Source organism: Poecilia latipinna, unplaced genomic scaffold, assembly GCF_001443285.1.
Source record: "Poecilia latipinna isolate Pla-1442-1.1 unplaced genomic scaffold, P_latipinna-1.0 Scaffold2784, whole genome shotgun sequence".
Taxonomy (NCBI): Eukaryota; Metazoa; Chordata; class Actinopteri; order Cyprinodontiformes; family Poeciliidae; genus Poecilia; species Poecilia latipinna.
Window position 1 is genome coordinate 11,475 of NW_015115400.1, and position 22,720 is coordinate 34,194.

The 22,720-nt window shown below is 42.7% G+C and overlaps 2 protein-coding genes across 3 annotated transcripts; one reads left to right on the top strand and one right to left on the bottom strand.

Moving 5' to 3' along the window:
• Positions 1-1,292: 1,292 nt before the first annotated feature.
• Positions 1,293-14,088, top strand: adamts13 (ADAM metallopeptidase with thrombospondin type 1 motif, 13). The gene is made up of 30 exons (XM_015021450.1): positions 1,293-1,538; positions 1,575-1,708; positions 2,244-2,289; positions 2,430-2,563; positions 2,842-2,925; positions 3,121-3,245; positions 4,053-4,199; positions 4,735-4,869; positions 5,461-5,611; positions 5,745-5,849; positions 5,943-6,094; positions 6,172-6,235; positions 6,627-6,753; positions 6,840-6,988; positions 7,071-7,191; positions 7,280-7,360; positions 7,448-7,629; positions 8,723-8,876; positions 8,981-9,110; positions 9,219-9,398; positions 9,561-9,759; positions 9,835-9,937; positions 10,024-10,153; positions 10,432-10,611; positions 10,726-10,930; positions 11,205-11,529; positions 11,612-11,755; positions 11,865-12,044; positions 13,455-13,630; positions 13,713-14,088. Exons 2-30 carry the CDS (start codon positions 1,631-1,633, stop codon positions 13,866-13,868), a joined length of 4,143 nt encoding a protein of 1,380 aa, XP_014876936.1. The 5' UTR covers positions 1,293-1,538; positions 1,575-1,630; the 3' UTR covers positions 13,869-14,088.
• Positions 13,965-22,720, bottom strand: LOC106939143 (carnitine O-acetyltransferase). Of its 2 annotated transcripts, none has more exons than XM_015021451.1 (14): positions 22,565-22,720; positions 20,081-20,350; positions 19,119-19,237; positions 17,876-17,929; positions 17,591-17,756; positions 17,301-17,475; positions 17,008-17,186; positions 16,825-16,925; positions 16,621-16,740; positions 16,382-16,504; positions 16,141-16,276; positions 14,886-14,948; positions 14,656-14,793; positions 13,965-14,529 (listed from the first exon to the last, which is right to left on the bottom strand). In XM_015021451.1, exons 1-14 carry the CDS (start codon positions 22,589-22,591, stop codon positions 14,314-14,316), a joined length of 1,887 nt encoding a protein of 628 aa, XP_014876937.1. In that variant the 5' UTR covers positions 22,592-22,720; the 3' UTR covers positions 13,965-14,313. The 2 variants fall into 2 exon arrangements, with proteins under 2 accessions (XP_014876937.1, XP_014876938.1); XM_015021452.1 differs by lacking the exon at positions 22,565-22,720 and adding an exon at positions 19,566-19,631 and having other exon boundaries at positions 20,081-20,159.

Below are 22,720 nucleotides of genomic sequence, written 5' to 3' on the forward strand. Positions count from 1 at the left end.
AAGCTTGGGTGTGACAAGTGAAATTCAGCTCAACTTTCCAAAAAGAGCTCTTCCAATGTGACAAAATAACAATAGTACAGTGTACGTAGAACACAGCTGAAGCAACAGATGGAGATGATGACAAAGAGCAGGATTTAAACGGCAGTCCTTTAATGCACAAAATGACATCCGCTCCAAATGAGTGCATCTCCAAATCTGAGACAAGAGGTCAAGCTTCATAATTAGATGCACTCTCATAAGTCTTGTTTTTACATTAAAATGGGGAACTCTGCAATGGAATTCTAGCAAAACTGATACGGATGCTTAGCTTCCTGCGCTAAACGTCTTGACAAATGAACAGCTTCCTCCCCTTTATCCAAAAACTGCAACCAAACAACATTTTCCTGAGGCATCATCTGCTTGTGCCCGCTTCAGTATCCCATATGGCTAGTTATGTATAATTTAGGACTTCATAAATATAAAATCCCTTGCTCCCCTCTGAGGGAACAGAGATGGGCGTGAAAGATAGAGCGGCATTTATCACAGTCTTGTGCTTGACAGATCCAGCACCGAGGTTTCAGCTGAGCGCCGATGCCGGCGTTGCGTCCGCGCCAGCCAGCTGTTAATCCAGACTGACAACAGGCAGAACAACAGCAGATGGGCTTTTGGGTCCCAGAGTTGCTGAGATAAACTACAGCCCTTCAGGAAAGAGGGGCGCTGAGCAGAGCTGAAGAAATACTTGGAGAGGAGAGTGAAAACACTTTATAGCCTCGTTGTCACATATCTGGGGTGGAAATTTATGGATGGAGCTATTAAAACTAATGTCCAGAAGTATCAAATTTAACTTCAAAGGAAAAAAAAAAACTTTTGTCGGGGATACCCTAATTTTTTGGTTTTACAGTTTTCCATTGTATAAATGGAGCATTTTAAAATACAAATACAAATACACTGAGAATTCGCTTCCCTCTTAATATGCAGCTTAGCTTTGGCTTTATGTCTTCGACGAGTTTCAGGGATGCCCCTCTTTTTACATTGCTGTGGAGAGAACTGCATTCCTCTTCATTCGTGTTCCGGTAAAGGATCGAGTCTGCCCTCTAGAGGCTGAGAAAGTCAGTGACACTCTGGGATATTTGCGACAGCAGGAGGGGTTAATCCGGTAGTTAACGCAGCCTGAACATAAGTATGGGAGAATCTGTAAGTGACTTTTGGTTTCTTAATAAAGCATATAGCTTAATAAAGCTTTATCATAAAGCATATTCTTAATAAAGCAAATGGAGCCACTTCTCAGTGGTTCCATTTGATTTCCATCAGAAATATTTCTAATACATGATGCCTTTCCTTTAATTTTAACATTTACGCAGTTTCATTACTCTGAAGCAAGGCCAGATTTTACACTTATTAGTCATTTCACAAATCCAATAAGAGATGCCCTTTTGATCCCAAATCTGGGGAGGGGAATCAGGAAATGACGTATGACACACATCAACTTTGTCCCTACTGTTTACATAAACACTAATGGCTAGACTCAGTCCCACATGAGCAGGAGGGAACATATATATATAGATATAGATATAGATAGATAGATAGATAGATAGATAGTCTGAGCGTCACAGCAGAGCAGGTAGACACACAGAAAAAAGGAGGGGAAAAAATGTTTATTATGACTGTGGTCTATCTTCTGCTCCTACTGCCTGGCTTCAGCTCTCTAATGGGATCTCCTCGGGATGAGGTAGGTGGAAAGCTGCAGGCGAGCTGGAGCTCTGCGGCAGATGATTCTGCTTCTCACTGAGCTCTGACAAAGTGCATTGAACTCTTCCAACTTTAAACTGGGTAAAACTGAACTTTTTTCTGAGGAATCGCGTCTCACTAAAGGGAGCCTTTTAAAATACAAATACTGAATTGGGGTGAAGTAAAATGAAGATACGACACGTTGTTTTACGACGTTTTCCTCAGAACACAATTTGAAAAATCAGGTGCTGCACTAAAATTTGTGTAGTCGTATTTAATTTGACACCCCTAAATCAGTATGTGGTAAGAGCACTGAAACATTTATGCTCTCCGTCCAATCTTAATGAGTTTGAATAATTTTAAAGAATAGGCAAAGAGACTTTCCTTTTACATCAAAATGATACACTTTGAGTTGCTTTTTCATGTTCTATGATGACTTGCATAGAGGCTTGGGATTTTAAGGCTGTTGAAATGGTATAAATACACTAAAAATGTTCTTTTGATTTTAAACTGATGCTGTTTCTCCCTCACAAAAGCCACAGGACAAAGTCTCCGCTTTAGATTCCTCTGCAGACACCACAGGTACCTAAGGACACAGTTAAAATGGTCATTTATCTGCTTCATTGAATGCAGTCTCAGTAACTGTTTCGGAGCAACAGCTGTGCCCAAAAAGCTGTTCCTTGTTGTCCGTCTCAACAAAGTGTTTTCCCTTTGGTTCATAGTAAGAGACCGTTTGCGTCGCTCAACTCTGATTCCTGACATCACACATCTGGAGCTGCTGGTGGTCGTGGGGCCAGATGTCCAGCAGGTCCACAAGCAGGACACGGAACGATACATCCTTACCAACCTCAATATCGTGAGTCTACGCACATAGACCTACAGTCGAAGAATTCCTCTCCGAGTGATTTTAGAAACTGTGGATGGAAATGTAGGTGAAACATACGGTTAGGCTGCAATAAGGAGTGATCAATAAATAATGAAGAAGTATATTAGAGAGGGGAGGGGGAATATGTTTTGAAGTTGTACAGTTTATCCTGAAACGTTCCAGTGATAGGCTCTGCAGGGCAACAGCGTAATCACACTCTGAGCAGCGGAAAGTGTAACGATCTGATCAATAATGTAAATTCTGATCAGGCCTCTGAGCTGTTGAGAGACATGACCCTGGGAGCCAACATGAGGGTTCACCTGGTTCGCATGATCATCCTGTCGGAGCCAGAGGTAAGAGGTTGGAGAAACATCATGTGATCCTCAAAAGGGAAATTACGCTCTATGCAAAGTTTACCTCAGTTTTATAGTGTAAAGGTGATAAAGCATTCATAAAAACACCACTATGACTTAAAATTACTCTAAATGCGTAGATAAATTTTTACAGCGATGCTCTAACTCATATTTTTACTGTGGATAATCTTCCAGCCAGAGATCCAGATGTCCACCAACATCACCTCGTCTCTGAGGAGTGTGTGCGACTGGGGCAGAAGGATCAACCCCTCCAATGACTCAGACCCGCTACACGCTGACCTCCTGCTGTATATAACAAGGCATGGATGCATTCCCTGGCATTTAAAGTAGACATATATATGCCTTGTAAAAATTCATCCAAGTCCCTTGACTATTGCCACATTTTGTAACTTGAAACCACAAATCTGAACGTATTTTACTGGGATTTCATGAAATCGACCAATGCAAACAACACACAAATATGCTTTGAATTCATTCCAGCTCAGTGTAGCTCTGGCTGCATGTTTAGGGTTATCGCAGAGGTAAAATGTAAAAGGTTGATCTTTACCGCACCAACAGTTCTATAAAGTTTTATCCAAGGATTGATTTTTTTACTTAGCTTCCACAGCTGAAAAAAAAAAGCCAGCCCACAGCATCATACGTCCTGTCTGACGTGTTCCTTGGACTTTCTGATGATGTTAGTTCAGTAATGTTCCCTCAACAGTAGCAGTGACCTTCACAGAACAGTTGTGTGTCATACCTAATAATTTGCTTGTGGTTGGACTTAATAAGCTGGTGACTTCTGAAGGAGAATCAGCTCAGTAAGTCCAACCACATGCAGGTGAATCAGAAGCTGTCCTCCACACAGGGAGAGCAGATGTGGATTTCATTTAGTGGTATTAAGAGTAAATGAGGATGAATTATATGAATGCGCTTTTCATTTTCTTTTAAAAATCTTACTTTCCTCTGACTTCATGTTTACGTGCCTCTGAGATCAAATCTGAATAGATAGTGCACATTCAAGTTTGTGGTTGAAACATGGCAAAATGTGGGTGGGATTACACCCACATTCTGTGTCTTACTCCCGTACAAATAAGGCGACGATCTAAATATATCATGACCATCAGGTATGACCTGGAGCTGCCCGACGGGAACAAGCAGGTCAGGGGGGTGACACAGCTGGGAGGGGTCTGCTCCAGCGACTGGAGCTGTGTGATCACAGAGGACACGGGATTCGACCTGGGCATCACCATCGCTCACGAAGTCGGCCACAGGTACAACACCGAGCCATCCGTCAGTCTGCAGCCGCCTCCATTTAGATCATTCTCTAATTTATAGTTGCTTGAAAGTATTATTCTTTTTTGATATCTGAGCCAGCAGAATTTGGCATGAGTCACAGAGAAAGTGTCCAGCCTCCCCACTTGCTCCTTAATAATTCATGTAAAACTATAACTCTCGTGTTGCTAAAAGCATAAGTAGGACATAAAGTCAAGTGCCCAAATGACTGACATATTTTCAGATCATTATTCAAATAAAACGACAAAAGGGCCGCTAAATTTTTAATGACGCAATAAAATTGAATTAGAATGAGAGCTGTTCAAAGCGAACAGCTTTAAGGCAGGGTCTTTAAGGGCTCTTAATCCTTCATAATCCTTTTTTATCACTCGGAGAGCAGGTGTAGTACTGATCTAAGAAACGATTAATAGACGGCAATTATGCGACGGCTTTAAATGCCACCAGTCATCATGCTGGATTCGTTCTGCACTAAGGTTACTTCTGCAATTTTCAACGCCATTGCCTGGCGTTTAGCTTCGGAATCGACCACGACGGATCGGCGAACGGCTGCAGTCGGAGCGGCTTCATGATGGCCTCGGACGGAGGTTATAACAGCGTGGATCTCACCTGGTCCCCCTGCAGCAGAAAGCAGCTTCTCACCTTCTTCAGGTGGGCCAACAATCACACAGACCTCAGTGATGCCAAAAGGGAATTTCTTCTACAAGTTAAACGTTTTCATTTTATTATTATTATTATTATTATTATTTGTGTCCTTTTGAAATTTTGAGTTTGGTCAGTTATTGGAGCTATTGGAGTAGAAGTGGTTAGTTTGTAAGAGCTGTCTGAGGCCTTAAGCAAAAGATGGTAATTAAGACTATGGTAAGCAATCTTCAAGTCAGATTTTCCTCTACATTAAAAATAATTCACGGATGGGGGGGTAAACAAAAAAAAAAAACTTCCAACATTCCCAGCAGGTCTCGCCATCCGAGCTAGTATACACTGTGAGCACCTCCCAAGATGGTAAAAGGAACCTCCAAAAACACTAAAATGTCAACACAGCAACTAAAGTTGGCTCTTGCTATCGTTCATGCGATCATGTATGTCTCTATAATCAGAAAGACGCCTCACATGTTTAACTTCCGTGGGATGTGTGTGCAAGGAAGGTCTCTTAATAAACCCCCTAAAAACCAGACCACATACATGAATATTTTCACTCTATGTATTGGGGAAATTGGACAATAATCTATTTAATATTCGCAGTGAAGGGAGAGCTGAATGTGTGAAGGATTTCCCCGCACTGAGAGGCTCCCTGCAGGACTGGAAGCCCGGGCTGTATTACGGAGTTGACGACCAGTGTCGCATAGCCTTTGGCAGCACTGCCAGAGCCTGCTCTTTCTCCAATCCTGACCTGGTATGCCGCCTGTAATGTTAGCTCTGGATCACTAGGTGGCGCTCCCCCACCCCCCAACTTCATGGAAGTATGCATGCAATTCCACTGTACGTGTTGATTCATGTTTACAATTATCGTCTAAATTTTCCCGCAGCCGCCTTGCCGTGCTCTGTCCTGTCATGTTAAACCCGAAGACATCGGCTCCTGTAAACGCCTCCTGGTTCCACTGCTGGATGGAACAGAGTGCGCACCCAATCAGGTAACGCTCTCTATGTGTTCATGGAGAAATGCTGCCACAGTCATCCCAGAGTCGAGGAGTAAACACAAGCACATTGTTCATTCTGTCTTCTAGTGGTGTCTGAAGGGACGCTGTGTGTCCCCAGATGACTTCGGCGTCTCTGTCGTAGTCAACGGCTCCTGGTCCAGCTGGTCTGGGTTTTCCTCCTGCTCCCGGACGTGTGGCGGAGGGGTCGTGCTCCGTACGAGGGAATGCAACAACCCCAGGTGGCAACTGTCACGCAAGCATTAGTATCTGCCCGACAGAGCTTCGTCTTAAAGAAGTGCGTGTGACGTGTTTTCAGACCTGCTTTTGGAGGGAATGACTGTGACGGCCCAGATATCGAGGCTGAACTTTGTAACCAACTGGTGAGTTCTCTCTGGTTTTGTTTACACTGGGCCTCGCAAAAGCTTAGACCTTCATTCTCCATGAAGCTCTAAACATTTGAGTGTGAATACATCATTTAAACAAGACCATTCCATCATGGCTGCCTACAAGGCTGCAACCTTTGACCCTGTGTAAAATTTTTGTAGCCTCTAATAGACATTTCTTTAAGGAATGCCCTGTATTTAACAGACTGAATGGAGTAAGTTTGTGTTACTCAACATGCTTGTGACTCTCCACATGCTATTGAGTACATTGTAGCTTACTTTGGCATCGATGCTAAAAGTATAGAGCAGCTGTCAAATTTTTAGTTGACAGCTGCTCTATAGCGCAGAGCAAGATGTAAAAAAGTTCCTTCCACTCATGTTGCTTTAGCCTTGCGAGCGGACCCAGTTGGACTTCATGGCAGAGCAGTGTTCCCAAACAGACCCCCAGCCCTTATACTTGCTTCCCAACACTGCCTCCTTCTACAAATGGATCCCTGCTGTCGGCTTTGTCAAAGGTGATGGTAATCTAAACATTTCTAACATGTTTTAAAACAGAGAAAATCAGTATCTCATATTTTTCTTTCAATTTGGTGACAATCAGGGGATGAGCAGTGCAGATACATGTGTCAGTCAGATGGAGAGAGCTTCATAGTGAGCCGTGGGTCTCATTTTGCGGATGGGACTCGCTGCAAATCAGACGTCTCAACCCCTTACGGCGCAACAGCTGCTTGTCTTCGAGGGAGATGCCAGGTGAAAAGAATAAACGTGTCAAGAGAGTCAAGTCAGTTTCCTTTTCGTACGTTTTTACACTTGCTTTTGACTCTGCGATCAGGTGTTTGGCTGCGATGGCGTGCTGCACTCTGAGAAGGCGTGGGATGTGTGCGGGGTGTGTGGTGGAGATGAGTCCACCTGCATTTTGACATCAGACTCGTACAGCGGCGGTGGTGCCAAAGGTACCAAATGACTAGATAACTACTTGCCTTTCTTGACCTTGTAACACAGGTAACTGAGCTAATTTCTCTTTCCTCTTTTCACGTAAAGACTACAACACGTTTCTCACTCTGCCGGTGAATGCAACTCAGGTCCATATTGTCAACAGAGCGCCTGTCTTCACTCATTTAGGTGGGTGGAGTCACTTTATTAGAGTGACGTTTCAACAACAGCGTATTTGGTGAATGTAGAGCATGTGAGGTTGTCCTATGTCTGCAGCTGTGCTGGTTGGGGATCAGTACATCGTGTCTGGATCGGGTACCATGGCTCTGAACACCACCCATCCCTCACCACTAGATGACGACCACGTAGAGTACCGCCTTCACCTGACTCCTGACCTTTTACCTGAGATGGAAGAGGTGGTATTGCCTGGACCTCTGAAACAGGAGATAACCATACAGGTCAGGAAAAAGGGTGGAATTTCTCAAATTACTCAAAAAATGTTATTTCACACTAGATCCAAGAAGGCTTCAGCGGATGAGGAACAGTAACACCTTGACCATAATCATGGTGCTACTGCGCTATTAGTACTAAACAGTAGTTTTAGTACAAAACAGGCTTTGCTCACAGAATACAAATGATATTTGTTTTTTAACAATTGTATAAACGCTTTCAGTCAATTGCCGCCTCCAGACTCCCGACTTCCTTGGATCCACAATTTAGAAATGCAGGGTTTCCCAAAGTGTATTATAAGTCTGGCGGGCCACCAGGCTTTACTTTAACTATAACAGTTATAACGTCATTGGAAAGTACACAGTACATGATATGTATTTAGTGGCAACTGCAGCCCGACTGAGGGTGTATGTGACAGTCTAAAACGTGTCTAAAAACACACATTTAGATTCAGGTATACCAATCTTTGATTATGGCAGAGTATTTGGTCACGAATTGTTGGTTTCAGCTGCTTACTGAGGTCATTTTGTTTATAGCCTGAGAAACAGGGGAGGGGAAGTGCTTCTGGTAGCTTTTTATTAAATTACGTGGAGAGTTGCCAGCCCAGTGTAGGTGTATTGAGGTTTCATTGGCATAAGGCCAAGATGGCCGCTCCTCCTTTGAATTTGCTGATGATCAACCCACACAGGTACGTGTGTGAGCCACATGTTACGGATGAGCTACTTCTGCTGCACCAGCCTGTGATCACTGGAGCAAATGATTATTGTGGTGATCTGTTATCAGATCTGTTATCACCACAATAATTAACTGTAACCATTACAATTTTTTTTTTTTTTTTGCACACTCATACCAGTTGGGTTAAATTTCACACTCCGTCATGCGTAACAGGACGCACGGTGTGTTGTTAATGCATCCCAGAGGACGTCTCTGTCAGGACTGCGCAGAGTCCATCCACGAGTTGGACGGTTTTTATATTAAAAAACTGTCCAAAATCAGTGCGAAGGAGGCCTTTGTACTTACAAAGAAAGGAGTGCTTGTCTGAAGTTCATTGTCCATTTTTGAGATTAGGCATCTAATGTTTGTAATTACTTTCTATTTCAGGTCTATCGCAAATATGGAAAGGAATATGGTGAAAAAACAAATCCAAACATCAGCTTTCAGTTTTATGTGCCAAGAAACAAGTCTCTGACAGACAGCTCGCCCAGAGGCAAATGGGCTCCGTTAGCAACACCTTGCTCTGTCACTTGTGGATTGGGTAAATAAATAAGTAGAAGTATCTAATGACAAATGTGTGTAATAAATGGTACACATGCGATGAAATAATGCATCCTCCCAAGGTTTTTTTTTATTCTTCCCTAGGTATACAGAGGAATGAGCATGTCTGCGTAGATGAAGACACCAACGAGCTTTTGAAGCCACACTACTGTAAAGCCCCTCCTCCACCCACAGCACTACACACAAGCTGTCAGCTTCCCTCCTGTCCCCCCAGGTTAGTTTTACTCTCAGCTCCGTTTTTCTTTTTTTTTTCCTTCTCGTCCTCTCTTTGCAGGTACGCACGGCCCAAATGACTACACATGAATAATTTACTGTTTTGCAGGTGGGATGCAGGAAATTTCGGGGTCTGCAGTGCCTCCTGTGGCGGCGGATTTCGGGTGCGTCACGTGCGATGTGTTCAAAAGCGTGAACATATCGTGGTGAAAGTTCCCGATTCACAGTGCTCCGCTGATACCGCTCCCCACCCTGTGGAAAAATGTAACCTGCACCACTGCCCTGCCAGGTGTAACCTGTGATTTATCAATGATTATGTGACCTTTAATGTATTTGTTTTGCAGATACAATCATTTGCTCCAGTGATCACAGAATATAGAAGACTTTGTTAAAATACATATATATATTTTTTCCTGCTCCTTTGGTGTAATCTGAAACACTTTATCTTCAGATGGTCTGTCTCAGAGCCGGGGAACTGCTCTGCTGTGTGTGGACCGGGGGAAGCAGAACGCAGCGTGTCTTGCGTCCGGCAAGAAGGCGGCTTAGATGTCGAGGTGGACCACAGCTTTTGTTTAAATCAGTTCAGACCTCCAGATTGGGTGCCATGTGTGGTGAACGTCTGCCCCATCGGGTGGGACTCTAAGGGGGAGGTAATGTCAAGAAGGCATTGAATTTTTGAGTTTAATTACCTAATTTAACGCCTAAACATTGTTTGTCTTGACCAGGAGCAGCCCAGTTTAAAGTCTGGCCTGCTTCCACGCTCCAGACAAGCTCCTGTGTATGTCTGGAGCCCCGTAGTCAGCCAGTGTTCTAGGAGCTGTGGGAATGGTAAGCTGAGAGCTGTCAAGCAGCAGTCACTTCAGAACCTTCTTCTTCGGTGTAGTAACTCAAGGCCCAATGCTCATGCGCGAAAGGAACCCTACAGGTTTGGTTTTCTTGTGTGGATCACCAGACCAGACTGGGGGTCCCTGACTTCCACTGTGACTCCTCCAGCAAACCGGAGCCGCACACTGAGATGTGTGGTTTTTCTCCCTGCCCTCCAATGTGAGAAACTTTTAATTTAACAACTACTTGCATTTTGTTTGTAGCATTAACAGCGCTGCTTTGATTTGCAATCATATAAAAAAAGGAAGGAAAATAAAACATAGCTTTCAAAATTTGCTCTAAGTAAACAATTCAAAGGTGCCCAGCTCCTTTTTCATTCTAATATCCTAACTAAAAACAAAATGCTTTCAAAAGTTAACTCTGAACAGGTTAAAGCAGTGTGGATACTCCTGAAAAAACACGACTTTACAAATGCTCCTTTTTCCTCAAACAACCAGGTGGCGCTCTAAGCAAGGAGTCTGCAGCGTAACGTGTGGAGGAGGGGTAGCCAAGAGAGTGCTGTACTGTGCTAGAGAGGCAGATGGAGAGGAGGAGGAGGTGTTGGAGGATTACAACTGCAGCCGCTTTCCCAAACCAACAGCAGTGGTTTCATGTAATACTCACAGCTGCCCTGCAAGGTGAATTTCACACAAGCAGTCTGAGATCTGTTGGTTTTTTCAAAACAAAAAAAAAAAAAAACAAAAAAAAAACACGGGACAAAAGTCATCTCACCATCAGCATCACTCATCCAGGTGGAAGGTATTTAGGACATCGCCCTGCTCCGTGTCCTGTGACCTGGGTGTAGCTCAGAGGAATGTGTCCTGTGTCCAGTTTGTCCACGGGAAGGAGAGCGTGGTGCCAGAGGACGGCTGCCGTGCAGCTGTCAAACCTGCCACCACTGTGCCTTGCCTGGTGCAAGCGTGCACCTTCAAGTGGGAGGTGAAACCATGGAGCCAGGTACATGTGACGGGATGGGATGTGAAGATTAGTTCAGATTGATGTGAATGCAGGATTCAGTTCAGATTTAGCGAGAGTATGCGTGTCTTTTCTGAGAGCGTTCCTTCCCAGAGTATATTATTTAAACCTTACACCAACTCTTCATTTGAACACTGCTAAACCAGGGGGTCTGCAACTTGAGGCTCTGGAACCATGGATTGTAGAGGTTGCGGACCTCTGCTCTAAACAATCTGGTGTGCATAATCCATCTTACGCTGTGCCATGTGCTCTTCAGTGCTCAGCATCCTGTGGATACGGTATCCAGTCCCGAGCTGTGTCCTGTATGGGCCCCCCTAAGCCTGAGCCTCTCAGCCCTCTGTTTTGCATGCACATGCCCAAACCGATCACAATCAGAGGCTGCGACACGGGCAGCTGCAGAGACGTGGCCTTGAACAAGACCACTCAAACCCTGAAAGCAAACTCCACAGAAAAGCCTCTTCCATCTCCTCCTCCGGTTCATAAAGATGCGCCACGGCGCCGCATGGGCAGCCTTCCTCCGAGGCCGACAGAGACCATGGCCGTCAAAGAGACTACCACAGCCACTCCAACACCTAAGCCTAGTGAGTGCTGCGTCGTTTATCGCAGCGTGTCAGCAGATAAAGATAGAGCATGATTATCATCACAGTGCATGTGCTTTTTGAGATGCATGTGGACGGCTACTGCTGGAGGAATCGGGCACTGTGGATTTGCACAATGCGCCGAGCAGATGCACAGTGTCGATTGGTCGGCCCCTCGACGAGGTCATCAGCATCACACTCGTATCCAGCTCTTTGGATTGCAGAAAAAGTATGCTCCGATTCAACCGTCGAATAATTTTGAAAGTCTGTTGCAGACACAAGGATGTACGTAACCCTGTGTGTGTGTGTGTGTGTGTGTGTGTGTGTGTGTTGCACAGGGGAATACGTGGCGTTTTTCGATCGTCTGGCTTTCGTGAGGAAGTGTGTGCAGGCAGCAGGCAGTGAGCTGACCACCAGAACCAATGTCCTGCTTGTCCGGCAAAGTGTGGTCACTCCTGGAAACGGGGTTGTGTTTACCTACAGATCGAAGAAGAATACGAAAAGGAGTCACCATCAGGGTAAGGCAACTTATTTAATAACCAGTTTAATATCACACGTTACTCCCAACATTTGTTTTTATAGCTAAGGTGATGATACACAGCTATGCGTCTCTGCAGAGCTAAACGGTTTTGCAACTGTTCACTTTAATGCCTGACTATAAACAAGAAATGGATGAACTACCTTTTTTTTCTTTTCCTTTTTTTACTGTATCGGGACATATCTTGGTTGCACAGTGTGAAACAGTGGGCTCTGTTGCCTTTGTAGGTTTGAATCCCAGCCTGGGTTCTGCTGTCATGGACTTTGCATGTTTTCTCCAGGTACTCAGGATTTCTCCCACAGTAATGACTTGTAAGGTTAACTGATCTCTCTAGGTCGCCCTTAGTTATGAGTGTGTGCGCGTGTTGGACTGGTAACTTGTTCAGTGCGACATTCCAAGGATCAGTTATTCACAGCTTTAGCACAAAATAATTTGAACCCTTTCATGCATAGTGGTCACTGCAGTGGGACATTAATGCATCATAAAATACACCATCAACTACTGGCCATCAGCTGCAAATGCAAGCAATTATTTTTGTTGAATCCAATATGGCCGACAGACAAAAAGCATGCCGACCGACCCGGTCCCTCCTTCTACTGTAGACGACTCTTGCAGGTAAAAAAAAAAAATATTGCGACATCAGATAACCCCTAAAGAACAATACTACTGACGTATTTTTTCAAATAACAACTTTGTATTTGGAGAAAATTACAACTGATCACCGAAAAAAAATATTTCTTTCTCTCTTTTTTTTAACAAATTTTTTCTTACCATTTTTTATGCCTTAAGAAAATTTTAAAAAAATGGAAAAAAATCCTGACACAAAGGATCATAATTCAGGCATAAAAGAGTTGATGAGTCTTTTTGACTGTTCCCTGTTGTTTTTGTTTTTGTTTTTTTTTTACCATCTTAAAATTATTTTCAGTTTTATATAACAATATTTAAAAGATTTGTTGTGTTGTTTCTTTAAAAATGTCATAATTTGGCATCTTTTATCGGTACTGAATAATGGAATTTAAGATAAATTCATTTCAGTGAAATGTAATATTTGAAATAAAGAAGTACTTTAAGGAGTTCTAAAACATCCTGAGAGGGAAATACTCCCTAATTGTTTAAATAAAAATGATTAGAAGAATTGTAAAGTGACCTCTGTATGACTGGTTTATTTATATTCATGGCTTTACTAGTTGCTGTGGAGGGAGTTTATTCTGGGGATTTCCACAATAAAGTATTATTCCAGCCTCAACAGTACAACAGAGAGGAATATGCTGCTGCAAATGTCCTGACAAAATATCATCTCTAACTTCTCACAGACAGAACTGCATTTGAACGCATGTGATCTTTTGCTCAACAGACAATAAGTAAACTCTTCCTCCTTCTTACCTCGCAGATTGTGACATTCAGCTATTTTCCCCCAGCGGCATTTTTGAGAATCCGGTTACGTCCAACACCAGCCACACCTGCCGAGTGCTCATCAACGCCCCTCCCTCGGTGAAGATCAGGATCCAGGCGCTCCACATAGCGTTACCATTCAACACCACCGGCGCCCAGTCCACATATATCATGGTACAAAACAAGCTTTGTTTTTAAGACACGTGGAATTTGGATGAAGAATAAAAACCATGTTTTTATTGTGTTTCTTGCTCAGATCCGAGACATGGATGCCTTAAAGACCAACGTGTTCAACGGCCAGCAGCTGTTCCTGTGGCACTCCTCTGGAAATATGGCTGAGGTTGAATTTCATGGCGACTACCTGAATTCCAAAGGAACCTTCAGAGCCGAATACTCCTTTGTGCGTCTTTGATCCACGACATAAACCATAAAGAATAGATTATATGTGTAGCATCTTTCTTTTTCATATACAGTACCACTATCATTTATTCTATTTCATAGAAAAATCCTTTTTCATTTACTTTACATAGCTAAAATATATGCTTCTTGATTTTTCACCTGAAATAAACATACAAACCAAGACGTCCGGGATCTGTTAAGATTCACCAGGAACTGGTAAGAGAAAAAAAAAATATCTTTGCTCAACTACAATCGCTCGCACAATATCTTAAAATACACATCTACCATTGACCGTTTCTCCATTTGAAGGCAGTGCATTTTCAGTTTGTTTTCCACAAACCCTTTGGTGACAGGTTTCCTCTTAGTTCTCCGTTGCGCAGCGTCGGCGTTCCGCCAACAACGCTGGCAAGGACTCGATTCAGTTTCAGCTTCGTACACAAGCGGGCTCATGTGTGGGATCACTGTCTGGCCGCGGCTGTTTCTGTGAGGAGAGCTCTCATGTCCAACAGCGCTTCCTTTACAGCCTGGGCGAAGTTGGCAGCGTTCGTGTCCTCACAGCTGTTGAAGGCCGTGATCGCGATGTTGATATGCTCATCCATGGGATTGTAACACACCCCGTAGCCATCTGGCACCATCGGACCGAAACACATCACGCAGTCTGTCTTGGAGCCAACCTGGACGCAGAGACGCGAGAGAGCAAACGCGCAAATAAATAAATCGGAGTGTAAACAATCATTCTTTTCGGTAATAATAGGCTGTTGGGTTCTTTGTTTGTTGTTGTTTTGGTTTTTTTCCCATACCTGGCTAGTATAGAGGTTAAAATGATGAGCTACTGCATAAGAAGTGTCCATGAATATCTCAGGCATAGAGGTCAAATCTTCAATACTCTGAATTTTCAGCCCAAGCAGATGTCTGTCGATAGCCTGTCCATGGATTGCCTAAACAAAAAATAAAATGGGTAATGTGTGGTGATAAAACTAATAGGAAGCTGAAAATCATAAACTACATAAAATTAAACAACAGATCTCACATTGTGCGTGTTTTCCTTGTGAGCTTGAACTGCCTTCTGCAACAGAGCAAACCTCTCCTTGTTCTGTTGGGAACATTTTCTGCTCAGTAAAGCATCTCACCTCTCAAAGATAGAATATTTATTGTCCCTTAATATTCTTCATATCCCCTGAATTTTTCACATTTTGTCACATCACAACCACAACCCCACCTCAATGTTTTTTTTTTTTTATTGGGGTTTTATGTGATAGCACAACACAAAGTCTTATATTCCAAACGACATTCCAGTAGCACAATCGCATATACAAGTAAATAGAGTCTTTCTGCGTGCAATTTGACGGCACAGACGGACAATATTGATCGGAGAAGAAGCCGACAGGCCAGTGGCAGCTGGAGGAGCTGCAGAAAACTGTCAAAAAAAATGACACTCGCAGGAGCAGCCAAACTATGAAAAGAAATCTGTGACTTATAGTCCGGAAAATATGGTAGTTGCAGACTCCACAAATCTGGGCTTTATGGGAAGATTGTGAAGAAAAAGGCAGAGAAAGACAGCCATAGGAAGTCCAGCCACAAATCATGAAGGGCCCACAGCAAACAAGTGGAAGAGCGTCCGATGGTAAGCAGACAAAAATTTTATGTTTTTGCCTACAAAATGTGAAGTGTATTGAAAAACCAACCCTGCACATGAGCCTTAGACCCCCATGCAAACCTTAAAACATTGGGAATGCCTTTCCTCATCAGGTAAAAGGAAATAAACTGGAGTTCATGTGAAGATGAATGGACCAAAATGTAGGGCAATCCCAGAAGAAACCCTGATGGAGGCTGACAGAAACACAATGGACGGGGTTATATCAAAGCACATTCCTGTGATAGAATGGCCCAGTTAGTGTCCAGACCTAACTCCCAGCTAGGGTCTGTGACTAAGATTGAAAATAAATGTTTAAATACGCCCTCCATCTAATCTGCATTGATTTAACCATTTTAAAAGCAAAGTATTTTTGCCTCACTATTCAGATTTTTTTTTTGTTCAAAACAGTTTCCATCCACTTCACAATTAAACACTAATTTGTTTCAGACTCTATTTGTGCAAAAAGGTGGTGAAAAAAAGCATATGCATGCCACACTTGTCAGATTTGTAATAAAAAAAATCTTCACATCTGTACTTTGTGTTGCTCTACCGCATAACATTCCACTAAAAACACTGAAGCTTATGGTTGTGATGAAACAAAATGCTTCTGCAAGGTGCAGGATAAAAAAAAAACCTGCTCTGTCCTTACCTGCTTCGATGGGTCTTGCATTGCCTGAACAAACTTAAGTGAATCCACAGTGGTGGATCGGATTGCTTCCGTGCGTCCGTATTTGAACATTCTCAGTGTTGCGCTCTCATAAGTAGGACAGCAAAGATCATACATCCTAAAATATAAAGTCAACACAGAGATATGGATTTTATTTTTATATGTTACACTTATTTTCCAGAGCATTTTTTGTTTGTTTGTTTACTAAAGAGAGATTTCGTACCTAAAGTAAGCCAGCTGTAGAGCCATTTGCACAAACGCATCTGGACTCAGCTCATGCTGCTTTGGCAAATTTCTTCCAAAATGAGAAAATGTGAGCACCTTCACGTCCAAGTCCTGCACCATTCTGAAAAAAAAAAATAAATTAAAATAAAAAATAAATAAATAAAAAAAAAACAGTAAAAAGTAAAGAAAATGCAACCAAACACTGAACACAAGCATATTTGTTAACAGCGTACGCACATGTTCATATTCTGTTTGGCTTTTTCTATGTCTCTCTTGATCTCCGGCGTGATGTTGAAACGTAGCTTCTGAGGCATGGACAGAGGAACCATAGGAGAGCGAACCATTTCAGGTCTCTGCCTGTCGACAAACGCAAAAACAGATCAATCCGAGCTCAATCAGAAACAGGGGAAAGCGGTCGTCCAAAGACCGAAAGAGACGCACATGTATTTAACAACGTAGTCGATGAGAAACACGATGGGCGGACCCTCGGCAGGAGCATGCTCGTAGACCAGCCCACACGTGCCGTCCTCACCGATAATAAACTGCGGATGAATACGTGGAAGTTCTCAACCAATGCCAGAGCGCTGTTCATTGTTTTAGCCTTTAGTTCCTTGTCAAACTCACCTGCAGCGTTTTATCAAACCAGCGGTTGCCACTGTTCCACCGTGTCCCTCCTCCGTGGAGCATCTGGGCTGCCACTCGGCTCAGATACATCTCATCTGACACTCGGAGCATCGGAGCGTCCAAACAAACTGTAAATATGCTCTTCTGGATGGCACGGACTGACTCCTTATTTGTCCTGTCTGAGGGTAAATAAGAGCAGAAGGAGTTCACATTAAATGTTTTCTCAGAGCAACGTTCAAAAACAAAAATAAACTGGAATGTTTCTCATGCTATTTTCTCCACGTCCTACTCACCCTTTATTAGGTTGTTGTAAGCTTTTCCCCAGGTGTTGCGGTGCTGTGACGTCAGGATGCCAATTGGTTCTTTATTAGTTTGCAAAGAAGAGTTCCAGATCTTCTCCAGCTGCATGGTGAGCTGATCTACTGTCAGCGGTGTGCCGTCGCTGTTATAAACATCTAAGACAAAAAACTAGAGGAGAAAACTTCAGTTAGCTTTAACACGGGTCAAGATTTTCTCTCCCAACTTCGAAATTATTATGAGGTTGCAATGTTAAAGACTATGCAAACATTTGGCTGCACGGTACCTGAAAGTTGTGGACCACGGTAACGTGGCTAGGAGGTGTCGTCCCTGCAGAGTAATGCACCACCGTGTCTCTCTTTGGTCCGGGAATACGGCATGTGGACAGGATCTGGTAATACTGGTCCATGCACAGAGGCTTTCCATTCAGATACTGGACAGGCAGAGTTTCTCTGCAGCACAACACAGTGTTAAATTAACAGTTTAATACTGTTAAACCAAGATCAAGGACCAAACCAAGATCTTCCTGTCGCACAGCAACAATGTCTGAAGTAATTTCAGGCAGACTCACGTGTCGACCATTCTTTTAAAGTCCAAAACCCCTGCAATGAGTTTGGCAGCAAACCTGCAGAGAAGAAAATCAAAGCTGCTCTTCACAGGAGTGGCTACAAAACACGTCCATAGCAACCACTGCCAAACACTTAAATCAATCTTATACATTTCAGAGATTAATATTGTTGTTGGAAAGATGATAAGCAAACTAGGGCTGAGACGATTAATCGGATGAATTGTGATGAATTAATTCTTGCAATAACTGATTTAGTAATTGAACTGATGCATACTTAGTAACTGAGTATACTGCCTATGCAGATTCTAAAAAAAAGGCCCTTTGCTGAAAGAACAAATAGCTCAGAGCAGAAATTAGGCCAAAACTGTACAAAAACTATATGCATTTTCCATTTAAGATTAAGAAAAACAACTTTGTCAATATGTTCACCTAGAACTTCTCAAGTGACGTAGTTTTAGCTTCACTCGGTTCAAATTTGTAAAAAAAAAAAAAGACATCTCCTACCTCCTAAGTACTTTCTGCATAAAGTTATTAATCGATTGATCCAAAACAGAGTCAACAGATCAGACCTGTGTTGATGTTAAGTCAAGCAGAAAGTGCTGAGCTTTTCATATGTTGATGTTACAAGGCTTATTTTTTAGCTGCAGATGCATCCGTTGCTGCAAATAATCAAGCATTCACTAAAAGAATACATAATATTCATTTTCTTATTTAAAAATGGATTTATATTTTTTTGTTCACTGCATGTTTTCGCATACTTCTGATGTTGTATTAAAAAGGCGTAAGTGGTTAAATGATAAATCTGCAGAATATGCCAATTATTTTATCCGATTAATCGATTAATCGTCAGAATAATTGACAGAATAAGGTCCTCTATGAAATAATCGCCAGTTGCAGCCCCAGAGCAAACTCTGGCCTCCACATTCACAACACATCCCATATGTCACAGCAGCTAAAAACAGCTGAGCAGCTAGCAGGCTTTAAATAGCCAGCACGAAAGGGGAAAGACTCTGCGAGTGTCAGCATTAATCTTCCAACTTAATACCACCTTGTTTACACTGTAAGCATACTGTAGTTATACAGGTTTCTCTCACAGCCCGACACTTAAACGATCGTTATACCTCAGAGTATCACCCTGAAGGTGTGCTGAAGTTGGAAACACAGAGAGCCGTGCGATTGTTTAGCGACGGCGTTTTAGTTTTCGCCACTGGTTCAACAAGAGAAGACGTTCGTCCTGGTTTCTCACCTCATCTGCCCTTGACGGTCTTCGAAGTGCATTCGAGGCAGAGCGACTCCAGTGCTCGTGTAGACGGCCACAGGCATGCGACAGTCCAGATATGTCGATTGCATCCACCATTCTGACAGCTAAACGCACATCCACAGTCAGAGAGCATGTCACACGTTTGAATGGACGGATTCAAAGAATATGAAAGCCAATGTTAAAAAAAACAACAATATAAATTCTTGTCTGCAGTTTGCCACAAGCCTCGACGGGGAACATAGTAAATGTCTGGTAAATATCTGCAGATCAAAAAATTTTAAAGCTTGTTTACCATAAAAAAGACCTCTAGTTTCCAAATTATTTTGGACTCCACTGATTTTCTTTTTTTTCTATTCCTAAAATATCACAAGTGAGACTTTTTCTTTAAAAAATGCTTGCAGCACTTATCCAAGTTTTGTTAAACACAAGTACCTTGTGTCGCTGCAGCTAACCTTTTCCCTCGTAAGACGATGTGAATCTGTCTGTAATCGGTTAGCCCTAATGAAAAATTAAAAGACTCAATAAATACCTGTGGCGGCAGGTCAAATTTGTATCATTCTTAAATTGACAATGCTGCAAAAAAATTCAAATAGCAAATAACCCTGAGGCCACACATTGGACTTACTTTCTAGCCTTAGACTGAAACAAATTCAAGTGTGACAGTGGTCTACTCAAAGCCCAGGCCTAAATCCAATTGAGAATCTGTGGCAAGACTTGACAGTCGATGGCCACAGAAGCTCTCCATCCAACTTGACTGAGCTGAAACTACTTTCCAAAGGACTGGTCTGAAGTTTTAGTCACTAGATGTGCAGAACTAGTGGAAACATCTTCTAGAAGAGTGGACTCAGGCAGGGGGTAAATACAAAGGCACAGCACAGTTCTCACATATATCTACCATAATGGAGCCCAATCACATAAACCGAAGGCAGACAGAGCCAAATATCTACCCAGTTATCCGTCTTTCTAGCGCGTCTCTCAAGCCCCTTCTGGAGCCGTTCTCCTACTCCGCCCTTCAGGAACTCCTGTATTAGAACGCGAGTGTGTTCCAGCTCTTCCTCGCTGACGATGGGCTCCAAGGCGGCCAGGTAGCGCTCACACGTCTGCTTCAGAGGCGGAACAGGTAGCTTGGGCAAACCTTCCTGATGAACAAAGGACCTCTCTGATATCTGCGTTACCGCTCTGAGTAAACGGCATGGGTTTGCAATGCCTGGACGCAGCTGCAAGACAGGAAGAGACTTTGTTTATATATTCAGTGAGAAATCATAATAAATGTCCTACTCCGTTTGTACGAAAGAAACGCGGTAATCCGGTCAAGTAAAGTATAACAGGCTATAAAGATCCACGGCGTGAACATGTTTGTGTGAGAACACCTCTCTGAAACAGAAACTTGACTCAAATTTGTGGACAACAATTTGAATATTCATAAAGGCAAATAGTTCAGTGATAGATGACTGAGCATGTGAAAAGGGACACCGAGACAACTAATTGGAGCTGTTCCACTGTTTGTTTGTTGGGAGCAGCGGGGTTGTGCTCTGCCATCCTATAAATAGAAGGTTGACACTGCTGAACTGCGACGGGGTGGTTGCTAAAACAAACATGCATGAAAGCATGAAATCCATCTGTGCCACACATGTTAACATGCGGGTGCCATGTTCATAAGGTCCATGCTCGTCACCAGGTACAAAATAAATCTTAGATTGAAAGTCAAAGACAAGTAACCAAATGTTCAATGACAATACAAACAGTTGCTGAGGAAGTATTATTTTTCCTCAGAATTAATTGATTTCGAGAATGTTTTTAAAAATCACACTTAAAAAGAAAAGAGGAATCACCTTCTACTTTGTGCGTATTTGATGACATCACAAGAGCCACAAGGGTTGGGCTGATCAGCACAAAACACATGCAGCTTTTGACAGAGTCAAACCTTGATCCTGAATCATTTGAGTTGGAAAAGGTTCAGCCATTTTTTTTTTTTGTTTGAGCCAGAGTTTGACCCTCCCAGGCCATGATGCATACAGCTGTGGCTGCAGAAGCAAATGTTGGTGAGTCAAATCTGTTTATAATCCTTTTTATGTTCTTATATATTTTTGCTACAATGCATATTCCCCATGTATGAAGTAAGATTGTTTTTTTTTTTTTTTGTTTTTTGTTTTTTGCACGTAGTTCCCTATATAGTTTTGTGATTTGCTAGTGCAGGCTGGTCTGCAGATGAATCGACTGTGCGACTGGCTTCTAGGATCGGGTTTATTATTAGTCACTCTTTCTGGCAAGTAATCTTGGCATCTGCAGTGGTTATGGTGGCAGTTTTACTGTAAATACTGGGACTTATTTTAATAGAACAGATCGACTACCAATGTGGTTTTTAGTAAAGGAAAAAAGAAACACATTTCTGAAAATAATTACTGATGATCTTTGATCATCTGGCCTTTCCAGTCTGCACTGGTCCTCTTCACAAATTACAAATTACTTCAATATGTTTTCAGTACGTTTTCCCTGAAATCCATGCAGCTTTCCCACTGAAGGCCCAGAGGATTCTGTGCGTCCGTAGAGATTAGAAGTGAACATCTCTGAAGGAAGCATTTAATTAAAAACATGCAACTGTCAAAGGGATGGAAAACAAGAAAGAAAAAAATATGAATGCACTCTTTCAAATGAAATCGGATTAGTTGCTTTGTGTCATTGCCATTGGGGGAAACTATTGTTTAAGGGAGCTTTATTTAATGACAATTTAGAACAAAATAGCTCAACAAATATAAAACGTACTCAGCTGTTCCACAGTGAACTGAAGTGAGTTTCATTGATTTCTTTTCTTCTGTTTTTTAAGTCTGGCTACCAGCTTTAATGTACGGATGTAAACGGAAATGACGATGAAGTGGGAGGCTGTCTATCATTTCACATAATATGTACAGATGTGTGTCACCTCTATCAAGGTCGTGGGAATAAGATAGAAGATAGAACTTCCGGTTAACCCTTTCAAAATAATATTTTTGTGACAGCTAAGTGCGGCAATGTCATTAGTTTTATACACCACCTGTTACAGGGAATGATGTGAAGCACTGAATATGTTAAAGAAGCGCCGTTCACTGGCACAACCTGCGGCTTTCATGTCGCCGAAGTTGACATTTTATCAGCATACGCATCTCGTTAAGCAATGCTATCGGAAATATTAAGCTAACCTTACGCAACACAAACGTTGTTAAAAACTGCACCTATATTAAAATGTACAATGATAACTTTGGTGCATTTGAAGACGTGAAGGGGGAGATTAATGAATATTCCTCTCGGTTCCTTCGGACCTGTCACTGTCCCGGTGTTGTTGTCCTGTGGCGCCCCACCCCTCCTCTCCTCTCCTCCTCCACTGCCTCATGCAGCCCGTAAACAACAACAAACCTCCTGCGTCTGGTTCAACGAAATAAATACAAGACACTCACCGCAGCTCTGACGATAACCCCCAACATGGTGCTAGAAAGACGCGCTGAAGCCTTTGACCGTCCCGGGAATACAGATGGGTAAACCCCCGGGCTGTCATATCTCAAGGACAGGAACACTGTCTATTCTCAGCTGCCCGCCCCCCGTCGGACCCACTG

Excerpts from the sequence above, each read along its gene's own strand:
- adamts13 (XM_015021450.1), top strand. The coding sequence starts at position 1,631 with ATGTTTATTATGACTGTGGTCTATCTTCTGCTCCTACTGCCTGGCTTC. Across the intron at positions 5,612-5,744 it reads CTTTCTCCAATCCTGACCTG|CCGCCTTGCCGTGCTCTGTC; the intron begins GTATGCCGCCTG and ends ATTTTCCCGCAG. Across the intron at positions 9,111-9,218 it reads CTTCCCTCCTGTCCCCCCAG|GTGGGATGCAGGAAATTTCG; the intron begins GTTAGTTTTACT and ends ACTGTTTTGCAG.
- LOC106939143 (XM_015021451.1), bottom strand. The coding sequence starts at position 22,591 with ATGTTGGGGGTTATCGTCAGAGCTGCG. Across the intron at positions 17,757-17,875 it reads TTTAAAAGAATGGTCGACAC|AGAAACTCTGCCTGTCCAGT; the intron begins GTGAGTCTGCCT and ends GTTGTGCTGCAG. Across the intron at positions 14,530-14,655 it reads TTAACCTCTATACTAGCCAG|GTTGGCTCCAAGACAGACTG; the intron begins GTATGGGAAAAA and ends CTCTGCGTCCAG.